General features: G+C 41.7%; 1 protein-coding gene across 1 annotated transcript in view; it reads left to right on the forward strand.

Moving 5' to 3' along the window:
- Positions 1-27,202, forward strand: part of FYTTD1 (forty-two-three domain containing 1) — a 38,307-nt gene that overhangs the window by 1,194 nt on the left and 9,911 nt on the right. The window contains exons 2-4 of the mRNA XM_079766423.1: positions 7,237-7,365; positions 24,543-24,691; positions 25,663-25,775. Of these exons, the coding sequence (XP_079622549.1) occupies positions 7,237-7,365; positions 24,543-24,691; positions 25,663-25,775 (391 nt within the window). The remainder of the gene's footprint in view (positions 1-7,236; positions 7,366-24,542; positions 24,692-25,662; positions 25,776-27,202) is intronic.

Genomic DNA, 27,202 nt, shown 5'->3' on the forward strand with positions numbered 1-27,202 from the left:
CAATGCCTGTTAGTACTCAGTTCATACTATTACTATTATTAGAACCATATAGTGTTATGGAAGAAACTTTTTTATTAAAGTAGCTCATCATAATGTATTTTTTTCTTCTTATAACTACCCTATCTGCTCCTTGAGTAGGAGAAAGCCATTCTCTTCCTTTTAGATTGGAATAATCCTCTTTGTCATAGTAGCTCATTTAACTTGAGGATTTAGATAAAATGTTTAAACATAATTTTATAGTTGATATGCTTTCCTACTTTTAGTTTTTAGTTATGTTTATACTCTATACTGCTTTATTTTAAAACTAGAGGCCCGATGCACGAAATTCTTGCAAGAGTAGGCCTTTCTTCCCTTGCCTGCCAGCACTGCTTCCCTCTGGCAAAATTATACCCTGCCCTCCCCCCCCCCCCTTTTTTTTTTAATATATTTTATTGATTTTTTTACAGAGAGGAAGGAAGAGGGATAGAGAGCTAGAAACATCGATGAGAGAGAAACATCGACCAGCTGCCTCCTGCACACCCCCCACCGGGGATGTGCCCACAACCAATGTACATGCCCTTGACCGGAATCGAACCTGGGACCTTTCAGTCCGTAGACCGACACTCTATCCACTGAGCCAAACCAGTTTTGGCCCCCCTTTTTTTAATGGTCCTCAGACCAAATTCATTTTTTTATGTGTACTCTCAAGGCTCTGAGATTTTAGACTTCTGGTGAAGAATAGCACCGTATCTTGTTTTAAAGTGTTTCAAAAGAAGTGTCTATTTTTTTCTGCTCACTGAGAATTTAACATGCTCATATACCTGATATTCGTTAAACCTTTTCATTTTTTGAGTGTCTAACTTTGATTAACTCTTTTGTAGTTGAAGGGTTAATCTCCAGAAGATAATGAAGTACTTCAGGGGGATATGAATTATTTTATATGAATAAAGATTGCTGATGGATGAGGTAGAGTAATAATACATAAGAAAGGATCCCTGTAAGTTTCCTTTTTTGACTTCAGATAGACTGTTTAGAACAGGTTTTTTTGGGGAAAATTCCTGGGGTTAAATTAGTTTTGTGAAATTTTTTTTAAGTTGTTGACCATGTTCAATTTTTTTGGTTTATTTGCTCTATTTTCAGTCATCAGAATTAATATTGGAAGTTGGGACTGTAGAGAAATTGTTTGGATATTTCTTTAATGAATATTTTTGGCTTCTAGTAACCTTTTAAAAAGTTATTGAAGTATAATTGGCATACAATATTGTATTAGTTTCAGGTGTTCAACATAGTGATTCAACATTTATATACCTTTTGATGTGATTACCACAATAAGTGTATTAACCATCTACACTGTGAATAGTTTTAAAAATATTATTGACTCTATTCCCAGTTCTAGTAACCTCCTTTAAAATATATATATATATTTTTATTGATTTCAGCGAGGAAGGGAGAGGGAGAGAGAGATAGAAATGTCAGTGATGAGAGAGAATCATTGATCGGCTGCCTCCTGCATGCCCCACACTAGGGATCAAGCCCGAAACCTGGGCATGTGCCCTGACCGAGAATCTAACCTGTACCTCCTGGTTTGTAGGTCATTGCTCAACCACTGAGGGACAACAGCTGGGCAGTAACCTCCTTTTAACAGAGGTAAATGGGAATCTGGAGAAAATATTGTTTCCTGATCTTCACATTGTTCTCTTGTGGTGTTAGAGCCATGTGAGGCTTGTGGGATTACCTTGGGGCACTTTGAAAGTGTTTTGGAAAATGAGAGCAGTGTAGAAAGGAAAATAAGGTAACTTTGCTAGAGGAACAGAAACCAATAATACTTTCTTTTGTGTATCTTTTTTATGGTACTTATTTAATTTTGTATTTACATGTCTGTTTGCATTAATAATTTTAAACTTATTGATAACAGGGTCATGTATTACTTTGGTTTGTTTCTGTTAAGGCATAGTCTGCCACATATATTTATTGAGCATAGTGTATGCTTAATAAATATTTGCTGAATTGAGATGAACTTATACATTTTGTCTTTTAATGGAATGATTTATTTATTTTTTAAATAAATCTTTATTGTTCAGATTATTACAGTTGTTCCTCTTTTTTCCCCCTATAGCTCCCCTCCACCTGGTTCCCACCCCACCCTCTGCCCTTACCCGCCCCCATCCTCATCCATAGGTGTACAATTTTTGTCCAATCTCTTCCCGCACCCACTACATCCCCTTCCCCTCGAGAATTGTTAGTCCACTGCCTTTTTATGCCCCTGATTCTATTATATTCACCAGTTTATTCTGTTCATCAGATGTTTTATTCACTTGATTTTTAGATTCACTTGTTGATAGGTATTATATAATTATGATGTGTCTTGCTGTGGTCCTCTTTGGATTCCTTTTGTTTGGGGTTCTGTGCGCTTCCTGGACTTTTAGGTCTGTTTCTTTCACCAGGTAGAGGAGGTTTTCTGTCATTATTTCTTCAAATATGTTTTCAATATCTTGCTCTCTCCTTCTGGCACCCCCATAATTCGGATGTTGGTATGCTTGAAGTTGTCCCAGAGGCTCCTTACACTATCTTCATATTTTTGGATTCTTTTTTCTTCTTGCTTTTCCAGTTGGGTGTTTTTTGCTTCTTCATATTTCAAATCTTTGACTTTATTCTTGGGATCGTCTAGTCTGCTATTGCATCTCTGTATATTATTTATTTCAGTCAGTGTATGCTTAATTTCTAGTTGGTCCTTTTTCATATCCTTGAGGATCTCACTAAATTTCTGGGAGGTTTCTAGAATATTCTTGAGTAACCTTATAACCGTGGTTTTGAACTCTATATCCAGTAGTTTGCTTTCCTCCATTTCTGTCTTTTGTGACCCGTTTCTTTGTCTCCACATTTTGGCTGCTTCCCCTATGTTGATAGAGTGGCTTTGTGTGGTAGGTGTCCTATAGGGCCCAGTGGCTCAGCCTCCCTAGTTACCTGAGGTGGACAATCTTGGTGCACCCCTTTGTGGGCTGTGTGCACAGTCTTGTTGTAGTTAAGCCTTGATTGTTGTTGGTATCACTGGGAGGAATTGACCTCCAGGCCAATTGGCTGTGAGGATCAGTTGTGTCTATGATGGGAGAACTTCTGTGCTAGAGACACCCTTATGGGGCAAGACTTGCTTCAGTGGGGCTTTGATGCTCACTGAGTCTGCCTCTTGAGTGTGTCTCTTACGGATCTGAAGAGTTGTAATCTGGATGGTCTCACTCTGACCACTGGGTACAATGGCTCTTGGATCTCCAAGGAGGTGCAAAGTCAGCCACTGCCTGAGGCCACCCAGCAGGAGCTACAGAGAGATCTGAAGATTCCTCCTCTTTGTTTGGGGTTTGGAGATGCCCAGATGAGACCCAGCTGTGAAGCAATGCAAGCTGCTATTGAGCCTTGGATCTTCTTTTGGAGGCTCTGAGTCTCTCTGACCCAGTAGCAGTATGTTGGGTTTCAGATTGCAAAGGGCCAGGCCATTCATATGCAAAAGCCTCTGCGCACAGCTTGGGTGGGATTGTAAATTGGGTGGGGCGGGGTCTCAGGGGATCACCAGGGCGTAGCAAACAGCAATGGCTGATCGTCAACCCTGCCCCAAAGAGGTTCCCAGGTTTCTGTGTCCCACGGCACTGTGCAGGAGCAATGATCGCTGCAAGCACCTCTGAGAGAAAGCCACCCTCGTGTTAGGGCCCGATGCCAGACAGTCCAGTTTCTCCCTGTATGAGTGTGGGTCCCCAGAGTCTCACCCGGAACTGGAGTTCAGAGCAGTTGGGAGCTTGTGTCTCCCTCCCCATTGAAAAAGACAACAGCGTACTCAGTTGCCAGCCCCTTTCCGAGTGCATACCTCCGTACTTCCACACTTCACTTCCGCACCTCCGCAGCTCCTCCGAGACTCAGTGTGCTTTTTCTCTTTCCTTCTAGTTGTATAATTTCCACTCAGCCAGCCTTCCCGTGGTTCTGGATGATGTCCGTTTTGTCTTTTAGTTGTAGTTTTGAAGTGGTTGTGCAAGGCAGCAAGTTCAGGTGTTTACCAGGTAGGGGAGGTTTTCTGTCGCCATCTTGGTTTCATCTGGAATGATTTAGTTTTTGACTGCCTGTGGTTTTATTGAAAGTTGGTCATCTTTAAAAACTGGAGATTTCTGTGATTATGGAAAGAAGTATTAGTAATTTTTATAAACAGGCTTTCACTTATTTACCTTTATCAGGGAAAAAATAGTGTGGATAACAGAAATCTTTGTTAATTGGTAGGTCTGCTTTGGGTTATTTTTTTTATTAAACATTTTTTTTTTTTTAATTTACAGAGAGGGATAGAGAGTTAGAAACATCGATGAGAGAGAAACATCGATCAGCTGCCTCTTGCACACCCCCTACTGGGGATGTGCCCGCAACCAAGGTACATGCCCTTGACCGGAATCGAACCTGGGACCCTTGAGTCCGCAGGCCGACGCTCTATCCACTGAGCCAAACCGGTTTCGGCTAAACATTTTTTTAATGTTGACATTATTGCAGGAGTCCCCTGTCCCCATTCCCCTTCCTTGGCCTTTACCAAATTATTGTCTGTGTCTATGGAGTATGCATATTTGTTCTTTAGCTATTTCCTTCACCTTCTTTATCCAGGCACTCCCACCCCCCTATCCTTCGGCACCAGCCAGTATGTTCCATGTATTCTTGCTTCTGGTTCCATTTTGTTCATTAGTTTATTTTGTTAATTAGATTACACATATTAGTGAGATAATATGGTATTTGTCTTTCTCTGAATGCTTATTTCACTTAGCATAATACTCTCCAGGTCCATCCATGCTGTCACAAAGGGTAAGATTTCCTTCTTTTTTTACAGCCTTGTAGTATTCCATTATGTAAAAATACCACAGCTTTTTTATCCACTCATCTGCTGATGGGCACTTGGACTGTTTCCAGATCTTGGCTATCCTATATAATAAAAGCCTAAGTGGTGTCATGCCCTTGCGTGACGCCCTTGCGCAACGTCGTCACAAGATGGCCACCACAAGATGGCCGCGCACAGCAGATGCGGGGCCCAGTGGCTGCTCTGCGCCGTGAGGCCTGGGGGTCCTGCGGCTCTGTGCAGTTCGGAAGAGGCCGGTCCTGGCGTCTCCACTGCCTCGCATGGAGGAGGCGGGTCGTGGCAGGGGAGGGCAGTTGTGGGTGATCAGGTCGGCAAGGGAGGGCAGTTGGTTCTATTTTGTTCATCAGTTTATTTTGTTAATTAGATTACACATATTAGTGAGATAATATGGTTAAGCAGGGGAGGGCAGTTGTGGGTGATCAGGCCGACAGGGGAGCAGTTAGGGGGCGATCAGGCTGGCAGGCAGAAGCAGTTAGGGGCAATCAAGCAGGCAGGCAGGCAAGTGGTTAGGAGCCAGCGGTTCCAGATTGTGAGAGGGATGTCCGAGGGGTCCCAGACTGGAGAGGGTGCAGGCTGGGTTGAAGGACTCCCCTCCGCCCCCCCGTGCACAAATTTCGTGCACCAGGCCTCTAGTTGTAAATAATGCTGCTATGAACATAGGAGTGCATATATTCTTTCTGATTGTTATTTTGGTGAGTTTTAGGATATATTCCCAAAAGTGGGATTGGTGGGTCAAAAGGCAGTTCCATTTTTAATTTTTGAGGAAACTTCATACTGTTTTCCATAATGGCTGCAACAGTCTGCATTCCAGACAGCAGGGCAGAAGGTTTTCCTTTTTACCACATCCTCACCAGCACTTATTGTTTGTTGGTTTATTGATAGTAGCCATTCTGGCAGGTGTGAGTTGATACCTCATTGTAGATTTTATTTGCATCTCTCTGATAATTAGTGACCTTGAGCATTTTTTCATATGTCTCTTGGCCATCTGTATGTCCTGTTAGAAGAAGTGTCTAATCAGGTCCTTTGTCCATTTTAAAAATATGTATTTTTACTAGAGGCCCAGTGCACGAATTTGTGCACCAGTGGAGTCCCTTGGCCTGGCCTGCATACTCTCACAATCCGGGACCCCTCAGGAGATGTTGGAGAACTGGTTTCAGCCCAGTCCCCACAGGCCAGGCTGAGGGACCCCACCAGTGCACGAATCCGTGCACCGGGCCTCTAGTATGCCTATAAGATCTTTGGTTAATCTCTTCCTGCCCTCTTCCCTCCCCTCTTCCCTCTGAGATTCATCAGTCTGTTCCTTGTTTCCATGCCTGTGTGTTGAGCATCTGCCCCCTCCTGGTCAGTGTGCATCATAGCTACCAGTCAAACAGTTGACCAGTTGCTTAGGCTTTTATATATACACTACAGGCCCATTCTTGCACGATATTCGCCCGGGAGCCAGCACGTTCCCGCTCCCCGGCCGCCCGGGAGCCAGCAAGTCATCGCTCCCCAGCCGCCCAGGAGCCGGCAAGTCATCGCTCCCCGGCCACCCAGAGCCGGCAAGTCCCCACTCCCCAGCCGCCCAGGAGCCAGCAAGTTCCCGCTCCCCGGCCGCCCGGGAGCCGGCAAGTCCCCGCTCCCCGGCCACCCAGGAGCCAGCACGTCCCCGCTCCCCAGCCGCCTGGGAGCTGGCATGTCCCCACTCCCCAGCCTCCCAGAGCCAGCAAGTCCCCACTCCCCGCTCCGGGCTGCCCGGAGCCAGCACATCCTCACTTCTGTCTGAAGCACCACTCGAGTAGCTCCCTCCGCCGCCCCCCTTCCCCTCATAGCAGGCTTCACTCCGCTCTGCGCCTGCGTATGCAAATTAACCGCCATCTTTGTTTGGTTAGTGCATACTCTCTCTGATTGGCTCTGGGCGTAGCGAAGGTACGGTCAATTAGCATTTTTCTCTTTTATTAGGTAAGATAGAAGATTGATTTCAGAGAGGAAGGGAAAGGGAGAGAGAAATAGAAACATCAAGGATGAGAGAGGATCATTGATTGGCTGCCCCCTGCACACCCCATACTGGGGATAGAGCCCACAACCCGGGCATGTGCCCTTGATTGTAATCAAACCCGGACCCTTCAGTCCGCAGGCCAACGCTCTATCCACTGAGCCAAACCAGCTAGGGCCTTTGTCCATTTTTTAATTGGATTGTTTGTGTTCCTGGTGTTGAGTTGTATAAGTTTCCAACTTTGGCTGATTTGAGTTTTTATCTTGTTACCATGATTACCCTCTTATGGAAGTGTTTTCAAAGTAGAAAAGAAGTTAGGGACCTGGAAATCTATCAGTTAGAAAATGAGACTGAGTAATTGAGTCAGTAAGTTACAATGAAAATAATCATTGCATTTCCCCTATCACAGATGATATCATCAAATTGAATCGAAAGGAAGGAAAGAAGCAGAATTTTCCACGACTAAATAGAAGACTCCAGCAAAGTGGTGCCCGACAATTCAGGATGAGAGTACGGTGGGGAATCCAACAGAATTCTGGTAAGTTTTGCAAGTTAGAATAAAGAGCTCTTATTTATGGATTCATAGTATACTATTTTTGGTACATACTTAAAACATGGAGGAAATAGATCAGTACCCTTTGTTTGGGGTTTGTATTTACTCTCAAGTTTTTGTTTAATTTTAAAATCTGGTAAAAATTTAAATTGCCTTAAATTTTTTCTAAACCTCAATATACAAATAGTCTAAAGTATATTTAAATTATAAATTAAGACCATGATATGTAAAGGACCTTACATATCATGAGGTCTTTATCTTAAATGTTCCTTTAACAGTCTATCTTATGGATGACTATATAACTCAAGCTTAAATATATTCCATGAAAGAGCATACCACCTCATAAGACAACTTCTTTTGTTATTGCAGATAGCTATTTACTAGAAAATTCTCTTGACTTGAATTAAATCATGCCCTACCTATTAATTTTACAGAGGAATAAGGGAAGCATACTCCCTTTTCTATATGAAAACCTTTTAAATCTATGGAGACTACTATTCTGCATAGAAAATGACTTCTTGAATCTTTATTTTATTATCTGGGACCTTTAAGATTTGTTAAATTCTCCAAAGGTGACACCCAGAATTGATTCCTTTTTAAAAAAGTATATTTTATTGATTTTTTAGAGAGAAAGGGAGAGGGATAGAGAGTTAGAAACATCGACGAGAGAGAAACATCGATCATCTGCCTCCTGCACACTCCCTACTGGGTATGTGCTCGCAACCAAGGTACATGTCCTTGACCAGAATCGAACCTGGGACCCTTGAGTCCGCAGGCTGACGCTCTATCCACTGAGCCAAACCGGCTAAGGCCAGAATTGATTGCTTTAGATGTGATCTAAATGATCTTGGAACTCTACATATACAGTTATTTTTGGTAATTGGGAAGCTTAGCCTATATAATAAAAGGGTAATATGCAAATAGACCGAACGGCAGAACAATTGAACAACCAATCAAAGTGTAATCTATACTAATAAAAGAGAAATATGCAAATTGACCATATCTTCACAACGCCCATCAGCCAATCAGGAGTGAGTATGCAACTTAACCCAACAAAGATGGTGAGTTAATTAGCATATGCAGGTGTGAAGCAGCCGGGCAGGGCGGGGCGCCTGCTATGAGGGGAGGGCGGGGGGCGGAGGGAGCTACAGGAGTGGCGCTCCGGCCAGGAGCGAAGACCTGCAGGCTCCCGGGCGGCCGGGAGCAAGGACTTGCAGGCTCCCGGGTGGCTGGGAGTGAGGACTTGCAGGCTCCCAGGCGGCCAGGAGCAAGGACTAGCAGGCTACCAGGCAGCCGGGAGCGAAGCCAAGGGAAGGAAGGCCTATTCTTGCATGAATCTTCATGCAATGGGCCTCTAGTATGCTAATGTGATATGTTAAGGCTACTCAACCACTCGCTATGACATGCACTGACCACCAGGGGGCGGGTGCTCCAACTGGTAGGTTAGCTTGCTGCTAGGGTCCAGCCAATCGGGACTGAGCGAGATGGGCTGGACATGCCCTGGAGCCCTCCTTTGGTCCCTCCCTGGCTCGATCCCCAGTCTGATCGTGCACCGGTGGGGTCCCTCAGCCTGGCCTGTGCCCTCTTGCAATCCACAATCCAGGACCCCTGGGGGATGTCAGAGAGCCGGTTTCAACCTGATCCTGCAGGCCACTCCCCTTGGTAGGGCGCCAGACGCAGGGCTCATGGCTGGTGAGCACTGCTGCGGCAGCGCGTGCCTCTCCTGATGGATCACAGCAGGCACAGTGGGGCTGGGATGAGCAGGAGCAGCAGGTAGGAGCTCATTGGACTGCGGGTTTCAACCTGATTCCTGTAGGCCACCCAGAGGGACCCCACCCTTGCATGAATTGGTGCACCAGGCCTCTAGTTTATTTATAACCATATTGTTCCAAAATGGATTTAAGGTAGTAACTGAACACTTAATTATATATGACTAGTTAACTTTTTTAGCTGTTATATCAGCATTTTAGAATGAACCTTTATTCAAAATTTTATAACTCTAGATCTTTTTTATACATATGAAAAAATGTTTGGTAAACTAGCTTCTAAATTAATTTTTTATCCTATATGTTGAAAAACATAAGAAATAATATCCAGTAGGTCAAACATAATTAGTTCTCTGATTAACAGCTAACATGCCAACATATCCTCAAAATACATATTTTTTTAAATAGAGTCTGTAGCTAAAATTACACCCTGCAAAGAAATGTATTCTTTAATAATTTCTTGAATAGCTGAACCCAAGTGAGTACATTTCATGACAGATATTTAGGTATAACAAAAGGATATTTAATTCCAGTGATTTATATTTAAAAATAAATATTACATAGTATACCATATTTTATATATAATTTGTTTTATAATTTTAGAGTTCATAGAAGCCAGAAATATATTCATTGTGCTAACTATATGTTAAAGACCTGATAAACCCTTTGAACTGACCAGGTTCTCAGGATATATAAAGGTGCAGTCTTTTACTCAAGGAATTTCTGGTAACAAATTGGATAGAAAACACAGAATTGAGAAATGTTATAAGAGAAATTCTGACATAGGACTTTAGGTAGGGAGGTTGATCTAAGAAGATCAGTGGTGATTTAATAGATGAGGTGAAATAGGATCTGGTCCATAAAGGATCAGAAAAGGTTTTACTTTTTTTGTTGTTGTTAATCTTCATCCAAGGATATTTTCCCATTTATTTTAGAGAGAGTGGAAGGGATGGGTGAGACAGAGAGAGAGACACATCAATTGGTTGCCTCCAGCATGCACCCCAACCAGGGTTGGGGATCAAGGTACATGCCCTTGACCGAAATTGAACCCGGGACAGTCTATGGGCCGATTGCTCTATCTACTGAGCCAAACTGGCTAGGGCAAGAAAAGTTTTTACTTTTAACTGGAGGTTATGATCTGAGTCTAGAGATAAATGATATATAGGGGCAGCTTAGAATCTTATAAGATTGAATTTGTGCTTGTATGTTCTCCACTTACATGTGACAGGGCCTAAAATAGAACAGCTGCTGCTGTCACTGAATGTGCAGAGAAATATGGGATTGTCTTAAGCTCTGGTTAGCAAAAGTTCAGATTTCCACATTGTAATGTCAGTGAAGTAAGAGCACAAGTAGGACAGAGAGCTCGTAGCATATACTTAATAAATTATTTTGGCCCTAGCCGGTTTGGCTCAGTGGATAGAGCGTCGACCTGCGGATTGAAGGGTCCCGGGTTCGATTCCGGTCAGGGGCATGTGCCTTGGTTGCGGGCACATCCCCGGTGGGGGGTGCGCAGGAGGCAACTGATTAATGTTCCTCTCTTATGGATGTTTCCGACTCTCTCCCTCTCCCTTCCTCTCTGTAGAAAATAAATAAAATATATTTTAAATAAAATAAAATAAAAATAAATTATTTTGGATGGATGAATAAATGAATGATTAAAGTCTCTCTAATTGTGGCCAAATATAATTTAGTCACTCAATAAATACTGGTACCAACAATCTAAATATCCTGGATGATAGGTAGCAACAGTTCTCAAAGTATTGTTACGGACCCTGGGGAATCCCAAGACTTGAGGGGTCCTCAGGTCAAAACTAGTTTTATAATAATACTAAGACATTACTGTAACTATTTTTACTCTTACTCTCATAAATGTACAGTAGACTTTTCCGGGATCTACATGATGGTGTGATAATTTTTTTAATAAAAATAAGTTATTCTACATGTAATTGGCTTATTGTTTTAATGAAATAATAGTTTTTAAATATCTTAGTTTTCATTTCTAGTATATTAAGTATCAGTAAACATAAACCCACAGAAACAAAAACTCTTTAGAGTCTTCAGTAGTTTATAAGAGCATAAAGAGGTCCTGAGACCAAAAAGTTGGAGAAAGCTATTTCTTTTAGAGGTATAAGAGACAGGGGAATATTTTATGTTGCTTCAGAAAGGAGTCAGTAATATGATTGCATACACGGTGCTGTGATATGATATTTCCCAGAAAACCCCTCATATCTTCATGTAAGTGATCAGACTCCAGAAATTATTGAGGCACATAGATGTGTGTGAAAGAAATTCATGAAGGGATTAAGCTAAGGATTCAAAGGAAAGATGAAAAATTCTGCTTCTGGTTCTAATTATTCTCAACCTTATTTGAACCTGTAGAGCTTTATAAAATAGACCAATGTTCTGGCTACACTCCATTGCTACTGAACCAGAATCTACAGAAGTAGGGCCTAGGGATTTTTTTAAAAGTTCCATGTGTGGTTCTGATGCATAGCTAGTCTTAAACTGCTACTGTAGTATAACTGGAAATGTGAAAGGAACTTCATAGAGGTACTAATTGAAGTATTGAGAATGAAGGTGCTCTGGAAAGACAGAAGAGAACGTTCTAGAGGGACTAAGTAGATAAAAACTTATAAAAGACTATTGCATTAGATGATGTCTTTAGTACTTCTTTATTGTGCTTTTCAGAATATAAGGCAGTTACAGAGAGTAAGAAGGTAGAGAATTGGGGCAGTATGTATAGGTCTTTATGAAACACTAGTGGCCTGGTGCACAGATTCATGCATATTGAAAAGAAATTAATTAGAAGAAAGATTTGTGCGGTAGTTACGTTACTGCAAAAAATTGCATCTCAAAATAGTATATGTAATATAGTATTATAAAATTAAAACATGCGTGCAATTGGCGCCAGCGAGAGCTTTATATGTATTGCACATGCACGAGTCAGCATGTATTTTTAAATTGCCAGTGGGCATCATATGTACTGGTAGGTCAGTCGGACATATGTGCCGTCGGTCACTTAGCCTTTTTTCTTATTGTTTAAAGTATTTCATATGTCTTCTTTTCCTCTGATTGACCACCCACCACCGGCCACTCCCACCCCCGAGGGCATGCCCCTACCGCCCCAGGGTCTGTGTCCATTGGTTATGCTAATATGCATGCATACAAGGCCTTTGGTTAATTTCTAATACCCCCTTCCCCTGCCCCTTGTCTCTGGATCTATTTTTGTTCATCACTTTACATTGATCATTATATCCCACATGAGTGAGCTCTTATGATATTTATCTTTCTCCGACTGGCTTATTTTGCTTAGCATGATGCTTTCCAGTTCCATCCATGCTGTTGCACATGGTAAAAGTTCCTTCTTTTTTATAGCAGCGTAGTATTTCATTGTGTAGATGTACCACTGTTTTTTGTTTTGTTTTGTTTTGTTTTAAAATATATTTTATTGATTTTTTTTACAGAGAGGAAGGGAGAGAGTTAGAAACATTGATAAGAGAGAAACATCGATCAGCTGCCTCCTGCACACCCCCCACTGGGGATATGCCCACAACCAAGGTACATGCCCTTGACTGGAATTGAACCTGGGACCCTTTAGTCCGCAGGCCGATGCGCTATCCACTGGGCCAAACCTGTTAGGGCTGTACCACCATTTTTTAATCCACTCATCTGCTGATGGGCACTTAGGCTGTTTCCAAATCTTAGCTATTGTAAATTGTGCTGCTATGAACATAGGGATGCATATATTCTTTCTGATTGGTGTTTCTGGTTTCTTGGGATATAGTCCTAGAAGTGGGATTACTGGGTCAAATGGGAGCTCCATTTATAACTTTTTGAGGAAACTCCATACTGTTTTCCACGGTGGCTGCACCAGTCTGCATTCCCACCAGCAGTGTACGAGGGTTCCTTTTTCTCCACATCCTCACCAGCACTAGTCATTTGTTGGAGGGTTTCTTTATGATAGCCATTCTGACAGGTATGAGATGATACTTCATTGTCGTTTTGATTTGCATCTCACGGATGATTAGTGACTTTGAGCATATTTTTATATGTCTCTTGGCCTTCTGTATGTCCTCTTTCGAAAAGTGTCTATTTAGGTCCTTAGCCCATTTTTTGATTGGATTATTTATGGTTTCTTCCTTTTGTTAAGTTGTATGAGTTCCCAGTAAATTTTGAAGATTAAACCCTTATCTGAAATAGCATTGGCAAATATGTTCTCCCATGAAGTGGGGTTTCTTGTTGTTTTGTTGATGGTTTCTTTTTGCTTTGCAGAAGCTTTTTATTTTGATGTAGTCCCATTTGTTTATTTTCTCCTTAGTTTCCATTGCCCTAGGGGCTGTATCGGTAAAGATATTGCTTCGACATATGTCTGATATTTTGCTGCCTATGGATTCTTCTAAGATTTTTATGTTTTCCCGTCTTACATTTAAGTCCTTTAACCATTTTGAGTTTGTTTTTGTGTATCGTGTAAGTTGGTGATCTAGTTTCATTTTTTGCATGTATCTGACCAAATTTCCCAGCACCATTTATTGAAGAGACTGTCTTGACTCCATTGTTTGCTCTTGCCTCCTTTGTTAAATATTAATTGAGCATAATGTCTTGGGTCGGTTTCTGGGTTCTCTGTTCTGTTCCATTGGTCTATATGTTTGTTCTTGTGCCAGTACCAGGCAGTTTTGAGAACCGTGGCTTTGTAATATAGCTTAATATCTGGTATTGTGATCCCTCCAACTTTGTTCTTCTTTCTCAGGATTGCTGTGGCTATTCGAGCTCTTTTTTTATTCCAGATGAATTTTTGGAGAGTTTGTTCTAGGTCTATGAAATATGCCATTGGTATTTTAATGGGGATTGCATTGAATCTATAAATTGCTTTGCGTACTATGGACATTTTAATGATGTTGATTCTACCAATCCATGAACACGGTATGTTCTTCCATTTGTTTATGTCTTCCTCTATCTCTTTTTTCAATGTCCTATAGTTCCATTAGTTAAGTTTATTCCTAGGTTATCTTAATTTTTTTTTTGGTACAATGGTAAATGGGATTGTTTTTTTAGTTTCTCTTTCTGTGAGTTCATTATTGGTGTATAAAAAAGCGATAGATTTCTGGGTGTTAATTTTGTATCCTGCTACATTGCCGAATTCATTTATTAAGTCTAGTAGCTTTTCGATGGACTCTTTGGGGTTTTCTATCTGCAGTATCATGTCATCTGTGAATAAGGTCAGTTTTACTTCTTTTCCAATTTGGATGCCTATTATTTCGTCTTGTCTGATTGCTATGGCTAGCACTTCCAGTGCTATATCAAATAGGAGTGGTGAAAGTAGGCATCCCTGTCTTGTTCCTGTTCTTGGGGGAAATGGATTTAGTTTTTGCTTATTGAGTATGATGTTGGCTGTAAGTTTGTCATATAAGGCTTTTATTATGTTGAGGTATGATCCCTGTATTCCTAGTTTGCTGAGAGTTTTTATCAAGAAAGGGTGTCTGCATCGATTGATATGATTATGTGATTTTTAACTCTCAATTTGTTTATGTGATGTATCACATTTATTGAAACATCCTTGCATCCCTGGAATAAATCCCACTTGGTCATGGTGTATGATCTTTCTAATGTAATACTGGATTCGATTTGCTAGAATTTTGTTGAGGATTTTAGCATCTATGTTCATCAAGGATATTGGCCTGTAGTTCTCAGTTCTCTCTCTCTCTCTCTCTCTCTCTCTCTTTTTTGGTGGTGTCTTGATCTGGTTTTGGAATTAGGGTAATGCTGGCTTCATAGAAAGAGCTTGTAAGTGTGCCTTCCTCTTGAGTTTTTTGGAATAGTCAGAGGAGGATAGATTTTAGTTCTTCTTTGAATGCTTGGTGTAGAACTCTCCTATAAAGCCATCTGGACCAGGGCTTTTGTTTGCTGGAAGATTTTTGATTACTGCTTCAATTTCTTCCATAGTTATCAGCCTATTCAGGTTTTTTGATTCTTCCTGATTGAGTTTTGGAAGCTTGTATTTTTCTAAGAATATGTCCATTTCATCTAGGTTGACCAATTTGTTGGAATAGAGTAGTTCATAGTATTTTTTCAAAATCCTTTGTATTTCTGTGGGGTCGGTTGTTACTTCACCTCTTTCATTTCTGATTTTGTTTATTTTGGTCCTCTCTTTGCTTCTTGGTGAGCCTGGCTAGAGGTTCATCAATCTTGTTTATCCTTTCAAAGAGCCAGCTCTTGGTTTTATTGATCTTTTGTATTGTTTTCTTGGTCTCTATGTCGTTTATTGCCGCTCTGATCTTTATTATTTCCTTCCTTCTGCCCACTCTGGGCTTTTCTTGTTGCTCTCTTTCTAATTCTTTGAGTTGTAGGGTTAGATAATTTATTACCATTTTTTTCTTGTTTTTTGCAGTAGGCCTGTAGAGCTATGAACTTCCCTCTCAAGACTGCTTTCACTGTGTCCCATAGATTTTGGATTGTTGTGTTTTCATTGTCGTTTGTTACCAGGATGCTTTTTATTTCTTCTTTGATCTCTTTGGTAACCCAACCATTGTTTAATAGCATGCTATTTAGCCTCCAAGTGTTCAATTTTTTTTCATTGTTTTTATTGTAGTTCATTTCTAATTTTATGCCATTGTGATCTGAGAAGATGCTTGATATGATTTCTATCTTCTTGAATTTGAAAAGACTTTGCCTATATCCCAATATGTGGTCTATCTTTGAAAATGTCCTGTGTATACAAATACACATTTGAGAAAAATGTATATTCTGTAGCTTTGGGGTGGAATGTTCTGAAGATGTCAATTAATTCCATCTGATCTAGTGGGTCATCTAGGATTGATGTTTCTTTGCTGATTTTTTGTTTAGAGGACTTTTCCAGTGGTGTCAGTGGGGTATTAAAGCCCCCTAATATGACTGTATTGCTGTCTATCTCTCCCTTGATATCTTCCAGGAGTTTTTTTTTTTTAATGTATTTGGGTGCTCCTATATTGGGTGCATATATGTTTATCAGAGTTATATCCTCTTGTTGAATTGCTCCCTTTAGTATTATGAAGTGACCTTCCTTATCTCTTGTTATGGCCTTCACTTTGAGGTCTAATTTGTCAGATACAAGTATTGCTACCCCAGCTTTCTTTTCATTTCCATTTGCCTGAATTTTTTTTTTCATCCTTTCACTATCAGTCTATCAGTCTGTGTGAGTTCTTTGTTCTGAGGTGGGTCTTTTGTAGACAGCAGATATATAGGTCATGATTTCTTATCCATTCAGCTAGCCTATGTCTTTTGATTGGAGCATTTAATCCATTTACATTTAAGGTTATTATTGACCAGGGGCCCAATGCACAAATTGGTGCAGCTTGAAAAAAACTGTGGGCTGTGAGGCTGCTGTGGGCACGGGGACAGGTCTCAGCCCATCCTCTGTGCCCCCGCCCAGCCCCTCCTGCTGTGGCCCCCTGTCTGCCGGCAGCCCTGCTCCTGCTGTTGCCACTCCCACACGGTGATGGCACTGGCCCCGCTCGCACCCGCTGACAGCACGGAGTGATTGGAGCCGGCACCAACAGCAGGTGTGAGTGGGGCTGGCACCACCGTCAATGGGGGCAAGTGGCAGCTGCTGCCCAGTCACCCCTCAGGAGCAGGGGGAGGGGGAGAAGCCCTCAGGACGATCAGGGCCGGCAGCCACCGCTCACACCCGCGGATGGTGCTGAGTGATCGGGACCGGTGCTGGGCGCCGGCATCGGGTGTGTGCAGTGGCTCCAGCTCTGGCAGCAGGTGTGAGCGGGACTGTCGCTGGCAGCAGGTGCAAGAGGCGGCTGCTGGCCCCGATTGCCCCTTAGGAACAGGGGGAGGTGGAGAAGCCCTGAGGGGCGATTGGGGTTGGCAGCGGGTGTGAGCGGGGCCGACGCCAGCAGCAGGTGTGAACACTAGGCGGGACCGTGGCACACGGGAGCAAAGACTTTTCAGTAACCACCAGAGGCTCGCCCCAATGACAGTGACCAGGGCCCTGCCTTGGTCTGGCACCCCCACTCATCCACTCTACCATCCCACCACAGCCAGTGCCCACCATGTTCCCCTCTCTGCTGCCTGCTGCTGACGCCCACCATGTTCCGTGCGTGCCCCCGGTGGTCGTCATAGCGACTGGTTGTTCGGTTGTTTTGCTGTTTGGTCTATTTGCATATTAGGGTTTTCTATATATAGATAGATAGGTATTTGTCGCCATTTTTATTCTTTATGCCTATGTTCCTACTTCCCTTCCTATTTCTTCTTTTTACAGCAGTCCCTTTAGGATTTCTTGCATTGCTGGTTTAGTGATAATAAACTCCCTTAGCCATTTTTTGTCTGTGAAGCTGCTGATTTCACCTTCAATTTTGAATGATAGCCTTGCTGCGTATAGTATTTTTGGATTCAGTCCCTTGCTTTGCATCACTTTGTATATTTCATTCCATTCCCTTCTGGCCTGATGTGTTTCTATTGAGAAATCAGTTGATAGTCTAATGGGAGAGCCCTTATAGGTAACTTTCTGTCTCTCTGTGCCAGCTTTTAAGATTCTTTGTTGTTGGTGTTTGCCAATTTAATTATGATGTGTCTTGTTGTTGGTTTTTTGGGGTTCATCTTGTTTGGGACCCTGTTAGCTTCTTGGACTTGTGTGAGTTTTTTCTTCATAATCAGGGAAGTTTTCTGTCATTATTTCTTCAAACATGTTTTCTATTCCTTTCTCAGTTTCTTTTCCTTATGGCACCCCTATTACTCAGATACTGTTTCATTTTATGTTGTCCCAAAGTTCCCTTAGGCTCTCCTCCTGTATTTTACATTTTTTTTCCAGTTACTGCTCTGCTTGGGTGTTTTTTCCTACCTTGCCTTCTAGCTCACTGATGCAGTGCTCAGCTTCTTCTAGTCTACTGTTGATGCTTTCTATTGTGTTCTTTATTGCAGCTATGTCATTCTTTATTTCTTCTTGGTTCTTCATTTCCTCTTGGTTCTTACACATGTTGTTGAATTTGTCTTCCATCCTTTCAGCGTCCTTATGACCATTGCTCTGAAATCTTTTTCTGACAAATTGCTTGCCTCCATTTCGTTTACTTCCTTTTCTGGTGATTCCTCTTTTTCTTTCGTATGAGGGCTGTTTCTTTGTCTCCCCATTTTCATTCCTCTCAGGGTGTCTGGTTATGTGGCTCACTCTCTACCGCATTGACCAAAAGGCACAAAATACAACACGACAAGACACAACACAGAGGGAATAAAACTAAATTCACAATCCACAATGACAGATCGAAACACACGCCTACTATTGGCACCAGCGAGAGCTTTATATGTTATCACGCATGTGCGAGTCAACGTTTATTGTTAAATTGTCAGTGAGCATCATATGTACCGGCAGGTTGGTTGGACGGACGGTTGGTCACTTAGCCTTTTATGTATATAGACTAGAGGGTTGAAGCACAAAATTCATGCATGGGTACCGTCCCTAGGCCTAGCCTGCAATCAGGGCCATCTTCCCCAGCTGCCGGCAGCCAGCCTTGCCCCCCGCCACCACTCACTTGGGTTCGCAGTTTGCCATGGGGCCGGTGATTGGAGCCTGACAGCAAGCGGGGAGGGACTTGGAGGCTGGCTGTCCCGCCCGCTCGTGGCCCCGCCCCCACCATGGGTTGCCCTCTGTGTGTTGGGCGACCAGCAGGGTGGGGGCCTTGGTCTGAGGCTGCCTGCATCCCCCGCCACCCACCCCCGGGTCCCCATTCACCATCGGGCAATCGGAGCCTGCCGGCCAGGGGGAGGGACCAAGAGGTTGGCCATTCCGCCCACTCGCCGGCCCCACCACCACCCACTTCGGGCAGAAACCAAGAGGTGATCAGTGCACCTCATAGTGACTGGTTGATCAGTCATTCTGGTTGTTCTGCCATTACGGTCGCTGAGCTTTTATTATATAGGATAGGATGACAGATAAAAAAATGAAAAGTAGTACAATTGCTAAAACTGAGATAATCTAATGAAAGTTTATTCAAAGGTAGAAAGGGGATGGAGGGGCAACGGGTGATCTAGGCTTGCTAGAAGGTGTAGAGGATAAGAAGCCATCAATGAGAAAGAAATGGTAGTGAAAAGGTTAACAAGTATGGGAACAATGGCTATAATAGTTTGAAATAGGAAGTACCTAGAAAAAGAATTCTATCCCATATTTTTCTCCTTTTAATCAATTTTATGCTTGTTAATGAGACTTGCTCATTAATCTTTCTCATCTGATCTTAAAACTTTGGCATAATAATGGATTGCTCATCTCTTTAATCTTTGTCTTTTGTTTGAATACAGTACTTTCACATTTCTTTGTTCCTCACCCAATCTTTTATCATGTCAGTTTGAATATTGCAGTAGCAGCTGAAATGGTCTCATTGCCTTCTTCCTTTTCTTTTTAGTCTAAGATACTGCTTCTAGACTGATATAATTTGATCATGAATTCTGTGACCCCTTCATTCCTTGTCAGGTGTAATCTTTATCACCATCTAAAGCCCTCTGATTTGAACCCACTACATTCATTTCTTCTTATCCTTTTCCGTAGACTGTCTCTTCTCTCAATATGCTGTAGTTGCCCATGTCTTTGTATTTGTCACTTCATGTCATATCCTGACTATTCAAATCTTGGCTTGTTTTGTAATATCTAGCTTATAATCCACTTTTTCTGTAATATTTTTTTCTCTTTGGAATTGTACCATAGATTATATTATACATTTTATTCTTTAGTTTTTATATAACAGTTTTGGAAAGTGTTTAAATTTTGGAGCCACACAAACTTGAATTCTGTTCTTCCATTTTCTAACTAGTTACTGTTCTTTGCCTCACTTTGCTCACCTGCAAAATTCAGATGTTAGCATTAACCTCATAAGTTCTCATTTAGGTTAAAGTATTCAGCATAATGCCTAGCACAGTTAATGGTTGCTGTTTCATGTAATACAAATAAAAATAGCAAATTTAATTTGAATATACACGTTTCCACAACATGCTTAATCTTTGCTTGGTTGCAATTTCAGAAGAAAAACACACATTGAGCAGCAATCTGATTTTTGAAATTGTAACTTTATTGTCTTTTTCTTTGATTATAAAAGTACTAATAAATTTAGTACCTCTAGTACTAAGGCAGAGAGCATCCAAGAAAGGAACAAATCCAGAAGATCTCCACACTAACTGAGTTGCCATGGTGGTGGAACTTACTGGGAAGCCATATGTGGGGGTGATACAACTTAAATTCACTGGAGGGTGATTAGGGCCAGACTATAGTGATGCCTGGGATTAAATCTAAACAGATGCCCCAAATTTAAGGCATCACTCAGGCTCAAATTTTATGCCCTAGGCATCTCTCTTGCCTCATCATAGTCTCAGCTTGTGGGGAAAGGATATTGGGTCCTGTATGCCACAGGAACAAGCCTTGAGGTACACACTGGAACTTGAAAGAAAAGCTCCGTCTTCCTCTAAAGTACCTCCAGTGCCCTCTACTGACAAAGCTTAAGCTTGGGCAGCTGGTAAGAGAAATGTTCTAGTGACTAAAGCAGGGCAGTATAAAGTGAATTGGGAGCTGAAAGGCAATACATTGATAACTAATTAATCTATCATAAGAAGTTCTCCTAACTGTCTTGTTGAACTCAGGTCTCAAAGTAGGTATGTATATATATATATAAAACCCTAATATACAAATAGACTGAATAGCAGACCAGCCAAACAACCGGTTGCTATGATGTGTGCTGGCCACCGGGGGGGGGGGGGGGGTGGAACATGGTGGGCGTCAGCCGTGGTGGGATGGTAGAGCAGGTGAGTGGGGGCGCCAGACCAAAGTGGGGCGCAGGTTGCTGTCATCGGGGCGAGCCTCTGGTAGTTACTGAAAATTCTTTGCTCTCGCGCACCGCGGTCCCGCCCAGCACTCGCACGTGCTGCCGGCCCTGCTTGCACCCGCTGCCGGCACCCAGCGCCAGCCCTGATCACTTTGCGCCATCAGCTGCTAGCCCCAATCGCCGCTCAGGGCTTCTCACCTCCCCATGCTCCTAAGGGGCGATCAGGGCCAGCAGCTGCCTCTAGAACCCGCTGCTGGCGACGGCCCCGCTCACACTGATTGTCAGCACCAGCCCCACTCGCACCTGCAGCCATGCCGAAGGCAATGCTTGCATCTGCTGCCAGTGCCTGGCACTAGTCTCAGTCGCTCGGCACCGGCAGTGGGTGTAAGTGGCAGCTGTCGGCCCCGATTGCGCCTGAGGGCTTCTCCACCTCACACTGTTCCTGAAGGGTGATCGGGGCCAGCAGCCACCACTCGCACTTGCTGCTGGTGCCAGCCTCAATCACTTGGCGCCATCAGTGTGTGGGAATGGCAGCGGGAGCAGGGCTGCCAGCAGACGGGACTGGGGGCCGTGGCGGGAGGGACTGGGCGGGGGAGCGGAGGATGGGCCGTGACCCGCTCCTGTGCCCACTGCAGCCTCGCAGCCCACCGGATACCATTCCAAAGACATTATACCGGTATTATGCTGGATACTATTCCAAAGACATTTTCCCAAAAATTAGAATTAAGATTAAGAATGCCCAGTATCACGGTTGTTACTTAGTATAGCTCTCTGGAATTCCTGGCTGTTGCATTAAGAAATCAAAGAATTTGGGGTATAATTATTAGAAGGAAGAAGACAATTATTTGTGAGTAATATGATTGTCACTTAGAAATTCCAAGAAAATAATTTGAAATACTATTAAAACTAACAATTGAGTTCAATGGTATGGCTGATTAAAAGGTAATAAATAAAACCTCAATAGTTTTCTGTAATCCTAGGCATGACAATATGAAAATTATTATTAGAAGAGGGATTTATTTGTGATTGACAACAAAATCTATAAACTACCTAGCAATAAGCTTAACAATAAATGTGCAGACTTATGGGGGGGGGGGAGCTTACTGAACCAATTTAGTGACAAAAGGAGACTTGAAAAGCGGGAGAGAGATACTATGTTCCTGGATATTGTACTAGTAAATAAATCAATTCTTGAAAAATTAATTGTAAATTTAATGTAATTCTTCTATCAAAGCATTGAAGGAAATTAGAACTTATTGCTAGATTTATGAACATGACAGTTCGTGAATGGAAGAATACAGATAGCCAAAAAATACATGGAAAATGTTCATTCTCATTAGTAAACTACTAAGTAAGACAAGATTTTATTTATTTACTTTCTGGACTTCAAAATACATTGAGCTTTACTTCAATAAGATTTTTTAAAATACTAAATGATAAAGATTAAAAAAAACATTCAGAGTAGTCAATGTTATGGAAAAAGTGACACCTGTATGATTCTGGAATATAAATAAATATAGTCATTCTAGAGGGGATTTTTATAATATAAATGAAAATCCTTAAGAATTTGCTTTACTCTTTGATACACTATTTCAACCTCTGGAAGTTTATATTTTGAGGTAATAATCATGAATGTCTATAAAAATGTTATCTATACTATTATTGCAATCCTATCTAATAAAGAGGGAATATGCTAATTGACCCTCGTGCCATCGCAAAGATGGTGGCACCCACAGCCAATAAGGAGGGAATATGGTAATTGACTTCCCCATCCATCAAAGATGGCGGCACCCACAGCCAATAAGGAAGGAATATGCTAATTGACTGCCCCGCCCTCAAAGATGGTGGCGCCCACAGCCACAACATGGCAGCACCCAGTCCCCTCAGCCCCGCCGGGGTGGCAGGTGGGCCCGGCCGCTCTGTGCGCCTGCCTCTGGAGTTCCCCAGTCCCCTCAGCCCCCCAGCCACCCAGGGCCAGCCCGAGGCGCAGGCAAGCCTTGGATGGCGGCTGCCCAGCCGCCCAGGGCCGGCCGAGGCTTGCACTGCCGGCAGTGGCAGCAGCAGAGGTGTGATGGGGGATTGCCTTCCCCTGATTACCAAGTCGCCTCCCACCCCTGAGGGCTCCCGGATTGTGAGAGGGGGCAGGCCGGGCTGAGGGACCCCCCTCCAGTGCATGAATTTTCATGGACCGGGCCTCTAGTTAAAAAATAATGTAGTAAAAGAATATTAAATATCTGGGATGTTAGTCACAATATAGTATGAATATAGACTACAGAATAGTACCTAGAATATGATATGGGGTTTGCTGGAAGACTCAGTCCACCTTGTAAGCACTTGGTACTACAAATTATGATTTACTTTATGTGATAGTCTTTGAAATTGCTTAAAAATAATTAAAACTAAGGATGTTAACTTTTTAAATGTACATATACAAATAAAGAAAAGACTAGGCAGACATAGAATGTTAGTAGTGGTTATCTCTAGGTAGTGGAATAATGGGTAACTTATTTTCTTACTTGTACTTTATATGTTTCTAAGGTTTCTGCAGTGAGCATGTTTACTTTTTCATAATTAGAAAATATTTAAATAAGTAAGATACATAATGGAAAAGCAAAGTCAGTAAAGTCACAGAGATGAAAATATGTCCATTGGAACTCACTGGGGACTTTAGCAAAAACAGTTTGAATACAGTAGGACTGAAAATGAAGAAGGCAGATTGCAAGCTAGTAAGTAAATGGGAGGTAAAGATAGTGATTCCACTTTAGGTCAGTGCTGTCAACAGAAATAAAATGTGAGCCACATTATTAATGAAACTGTACATTCTTTTGTTGCATCTCATTTTAGACTAGTCATTTTTCAAATCTTCAATACCCACATGTAGTTAGTGGCTAAAATATTGTACAGGGAAAGTTGAGGCTATCTTGTTAAGAAAGCAAAGCCAGAGAGAAAAAGAGAGATAGAAAGGAATAGTCTTTTTCTGCAACAGAATCCTTTCCAGTGCAACTTATTGCCTCTTTAAAAATGAGATATTTTATGTAACTCAAAAGAAATATATCCTATCTAATAAAAGAGTAATATGCAAATTGACCATCACTCCAACACACAAGATGGCCACCCCCTGTGGTCAAAGATGGCTGCCCCCATGTGGACACAAGATGACCACCACAAGATGGCTTGCAAGGGAGGGCAGTTGGGAGGGACCAGGTCTGCAAGGAAGGGCAGTTTGGTGGGGGGGACCAGGCCTGCAGGGGCGGACAGTTGGGGGGGGACCCAGCCCTGCAGGGGAGGGCAGTTAGGGGTGACCAGGCCAGTAGGGGAGGGCAGTTAGGGGCAATCTGGCTGGCAGGGGAGTGGTTAGGGTGTGATCAGGCTGGTAGGCAGAAGCTGTTAGGGGCAATCAGGCAAGCAGGCAGGTGAGCGGTTAGGAGCCAACAGTCGGACATCCCTCGAGGGGTTCCAGATTGGAGAGGGTGCAGGCTGAGCTGAGGGACACCCTCCCCCCCGCCCCCCGTGTACGAATTTCGTGCACCGGTCCTCTAGTATAAATAATAATACTGTAGAATATCTTGTGACCTTTGTGCCTCTCAGTTGCATTCTCCCCCCCGCCCCCTTACAGGTTTTGGTAAGAATAATCTGAGCCGTAGAGGAAGAATCATGCCTGGGAAGAGACGTTCTTATGGAGTTATCACTGGTCTTGCAGCTAGGAAAACAACTGGAATTCGAAAAGGAATTAGTCCTATGAATCGACCGCCTCTAAGTGACAAGGTAGGATGATGAAGGCTTAATGCTGAGTCAGATAAATTAATGTTTTATTTCAATAAAAATGTACTTTTTTCTTACCTATGAATTGAAGAACTAAGTGGGAAAGATAACAAACTCATTTACATTACTACTAAATATTACTACTAAATATTAGTAATGTAAATAGAGCAAATGGTTGTGCTAAGAGGGGCAGGGTTGTGTCTAAGAATGAATTTCCTTTTTGGTTTGAAAATCAACTTAAAATATCTATCAAGAAGTAAAAATTGGCCCAGTCAGGATTCTTCTCTTGGGATATAGAATGTCAGTATCAATTGTATAATTTTTTTCTTTAGATTCAGAACTTCATAAAGCTGGGGGTATGTTTTGTAGAACTTTTAACTTGACTCGTAATACTAAATCATTTAGTACTTCATGAAGTTAAAAAAAATTGTTGTTGCACATTTCATGTGCTTGTTTTTTGTGACATTGAATATTCTTGATTTATTTTTTCTCTGTAGCCATTTCTACTTAGGCTTCTTTGCTATTACAGCCTCTTTTTTTTTTTTCTTTTTTCTTTTTCGCACATTTGTTTTGGAACTTACCCCTCTTATCCCTTTACTTGATATCCAAAATCATGTTTATATAAATGATTCCCTAATTTACATCTCTGGCTCTCATTCTTCTCTTGAGCTCCAGATCCATGTTTCCCCATCACCTGTACATCCCACAGCACTTCAAACTGAACAGATCCAAAATAGATAAAAGTTATTTTTCTGTCCAAATTCTCTTTTTGTTGCAAGTATTTTGAGTATAATGTGGTTATCTTTTCAGTCACTTAGACTGGAAATATTCAAGTTGTTGCAGCTTCTCTGTTTCTGTAACCTGCACATCAAAGCAGTGGTCAGTCCTTGTCCATTCTGCCTCAGAAATGTTTATTGCAATAGGGTATAGAGTAAAAAACAATCCGATTAACATAGTTTCTTGCCTTCTGAAAGAATATAGAACGATATTTTCCAGCGTTAAAAAGGAAGGCAAACCTTCTGAGACAAAATGAAGTGCAGAGAAAACCAGTTGCAGTTCTTAAGAGACCTAACCAGCTAAATAGAAAGTAAGTACTCAAATATAAGACAATAATGTTATCCTGCATAAATAAAGATATACTTCTTGCCTAAGTGTTCGAAGGAATGAATTTTCAGTGATTCTTACAGTTACCTGGTCATTTTCAAGGTAGCTATTTGGGGTGTTTATCTGATCATCCAACATGGAAGCAAATAACTTTTCTTATTTCTTAGATGCAGTTATTGATGAATTTAACTAATTGTAAACTTTTTTTAAAAAAAAACAGCATTCTGCTTCTCTGCTGTTCTTGACACATAGAATAACATTGCAAAATGTGAATTGTTTTGGTAAATAATTATTCAAAATTGGGAATTCTAAAAGCTGAATTTGTTATTCAGTCTCAAAGGCTCTTAAAAGAATAGTGTATATTATTTGTGGAAAAAGTTAACGAGAAAGAATTCTGTATGGATGCTTTTTAAGGTGAAATTATTTTTATATGAAATTGAAAGACATAAGAACTTAAAAATGATGAACTATTGTTATGGCATTCTGGTCTCTATTATGATAAAGTGTACTAAAGGAAGTTGACAAGCTGTGATGTTTCCTTATTATTTCAGTTTCAAATACTATTTATTCATCTTTTATAGAAGATAATTCAAAATAAAAGAACCCTTAAATGAAGTCTTTGTATAAATGGAATGGCTGGAATTGCACTTTTACTTAAATATTATATTGTTTTCTTTTGAGAATCATTTGGTAGTACCTATTGGAAAAGGGGAACTTATCATATAATAATTTATCAATTACATGAGTCATTAATGAGCCCATATTAATTGGGCTAGATAGGGAAATTTGCATTTGAGCCTCTCTAAGATTGGAGGTAAGATTAGGCAACATTTCAGCATTTATTTGTAAAAATAAATAAGTAGAGCTCTGGCCAGTGTGGCATAGTTGAGTGGGGATCGTCCTGTGCACCAAAAGGTTTGATTTCTGGTCAGGGCACATGCCTGGGTTGTGGGCTTGATCCCCAGTAGAGGGTGTACAGGAGGCAGCCGATTGATGTTTCTCTCTCCTCCTGCCTTCCTCTCTTTAAAAATCAGTTTTTCTAAAACATTTTCATTGATTTCAGAGAGGAAGGGAGAGGGAGAGAAAGATAGAAACATCAATGATGAGACAGATCACTGATCAGCTGCCTCCTGCACGCCCCCCACTGGGGATTAAGCCCGCAACTCAGGCATGTGCCCTTGACTGGAATTGAACTCGGGACCCTTCAGTTCGCAGGCCAGCGCTGTATCCACTGAACCACACCAGCTAGGGCTAAAAATCAATTTTTAACAATCTTTTTAAAAAGATAAATATAAAAATTTGTTTTCTCATATTTTACCAACTTTTTCTAGAAACTACAAAGAGATTACATTGTTCTGTGTGTGAAAGAACAAGCAGTGAAAGATAGAAGTTTCTCTGTGATTTATGTTA

This window comes from Cnephaeus nilssonii, assembly GCF_951640355.1.
Source record: "Cnephaeus nilssonii genome assembly, chromosome: 3".
NCBI classification, from domain to species: domain Eukaryota; kingdom Metazoa; phylum Chordata; class Mammalia; order Chiroptera; family Vespertilionidae; genus Cnephaeus; species Cnephaeus nilssonii.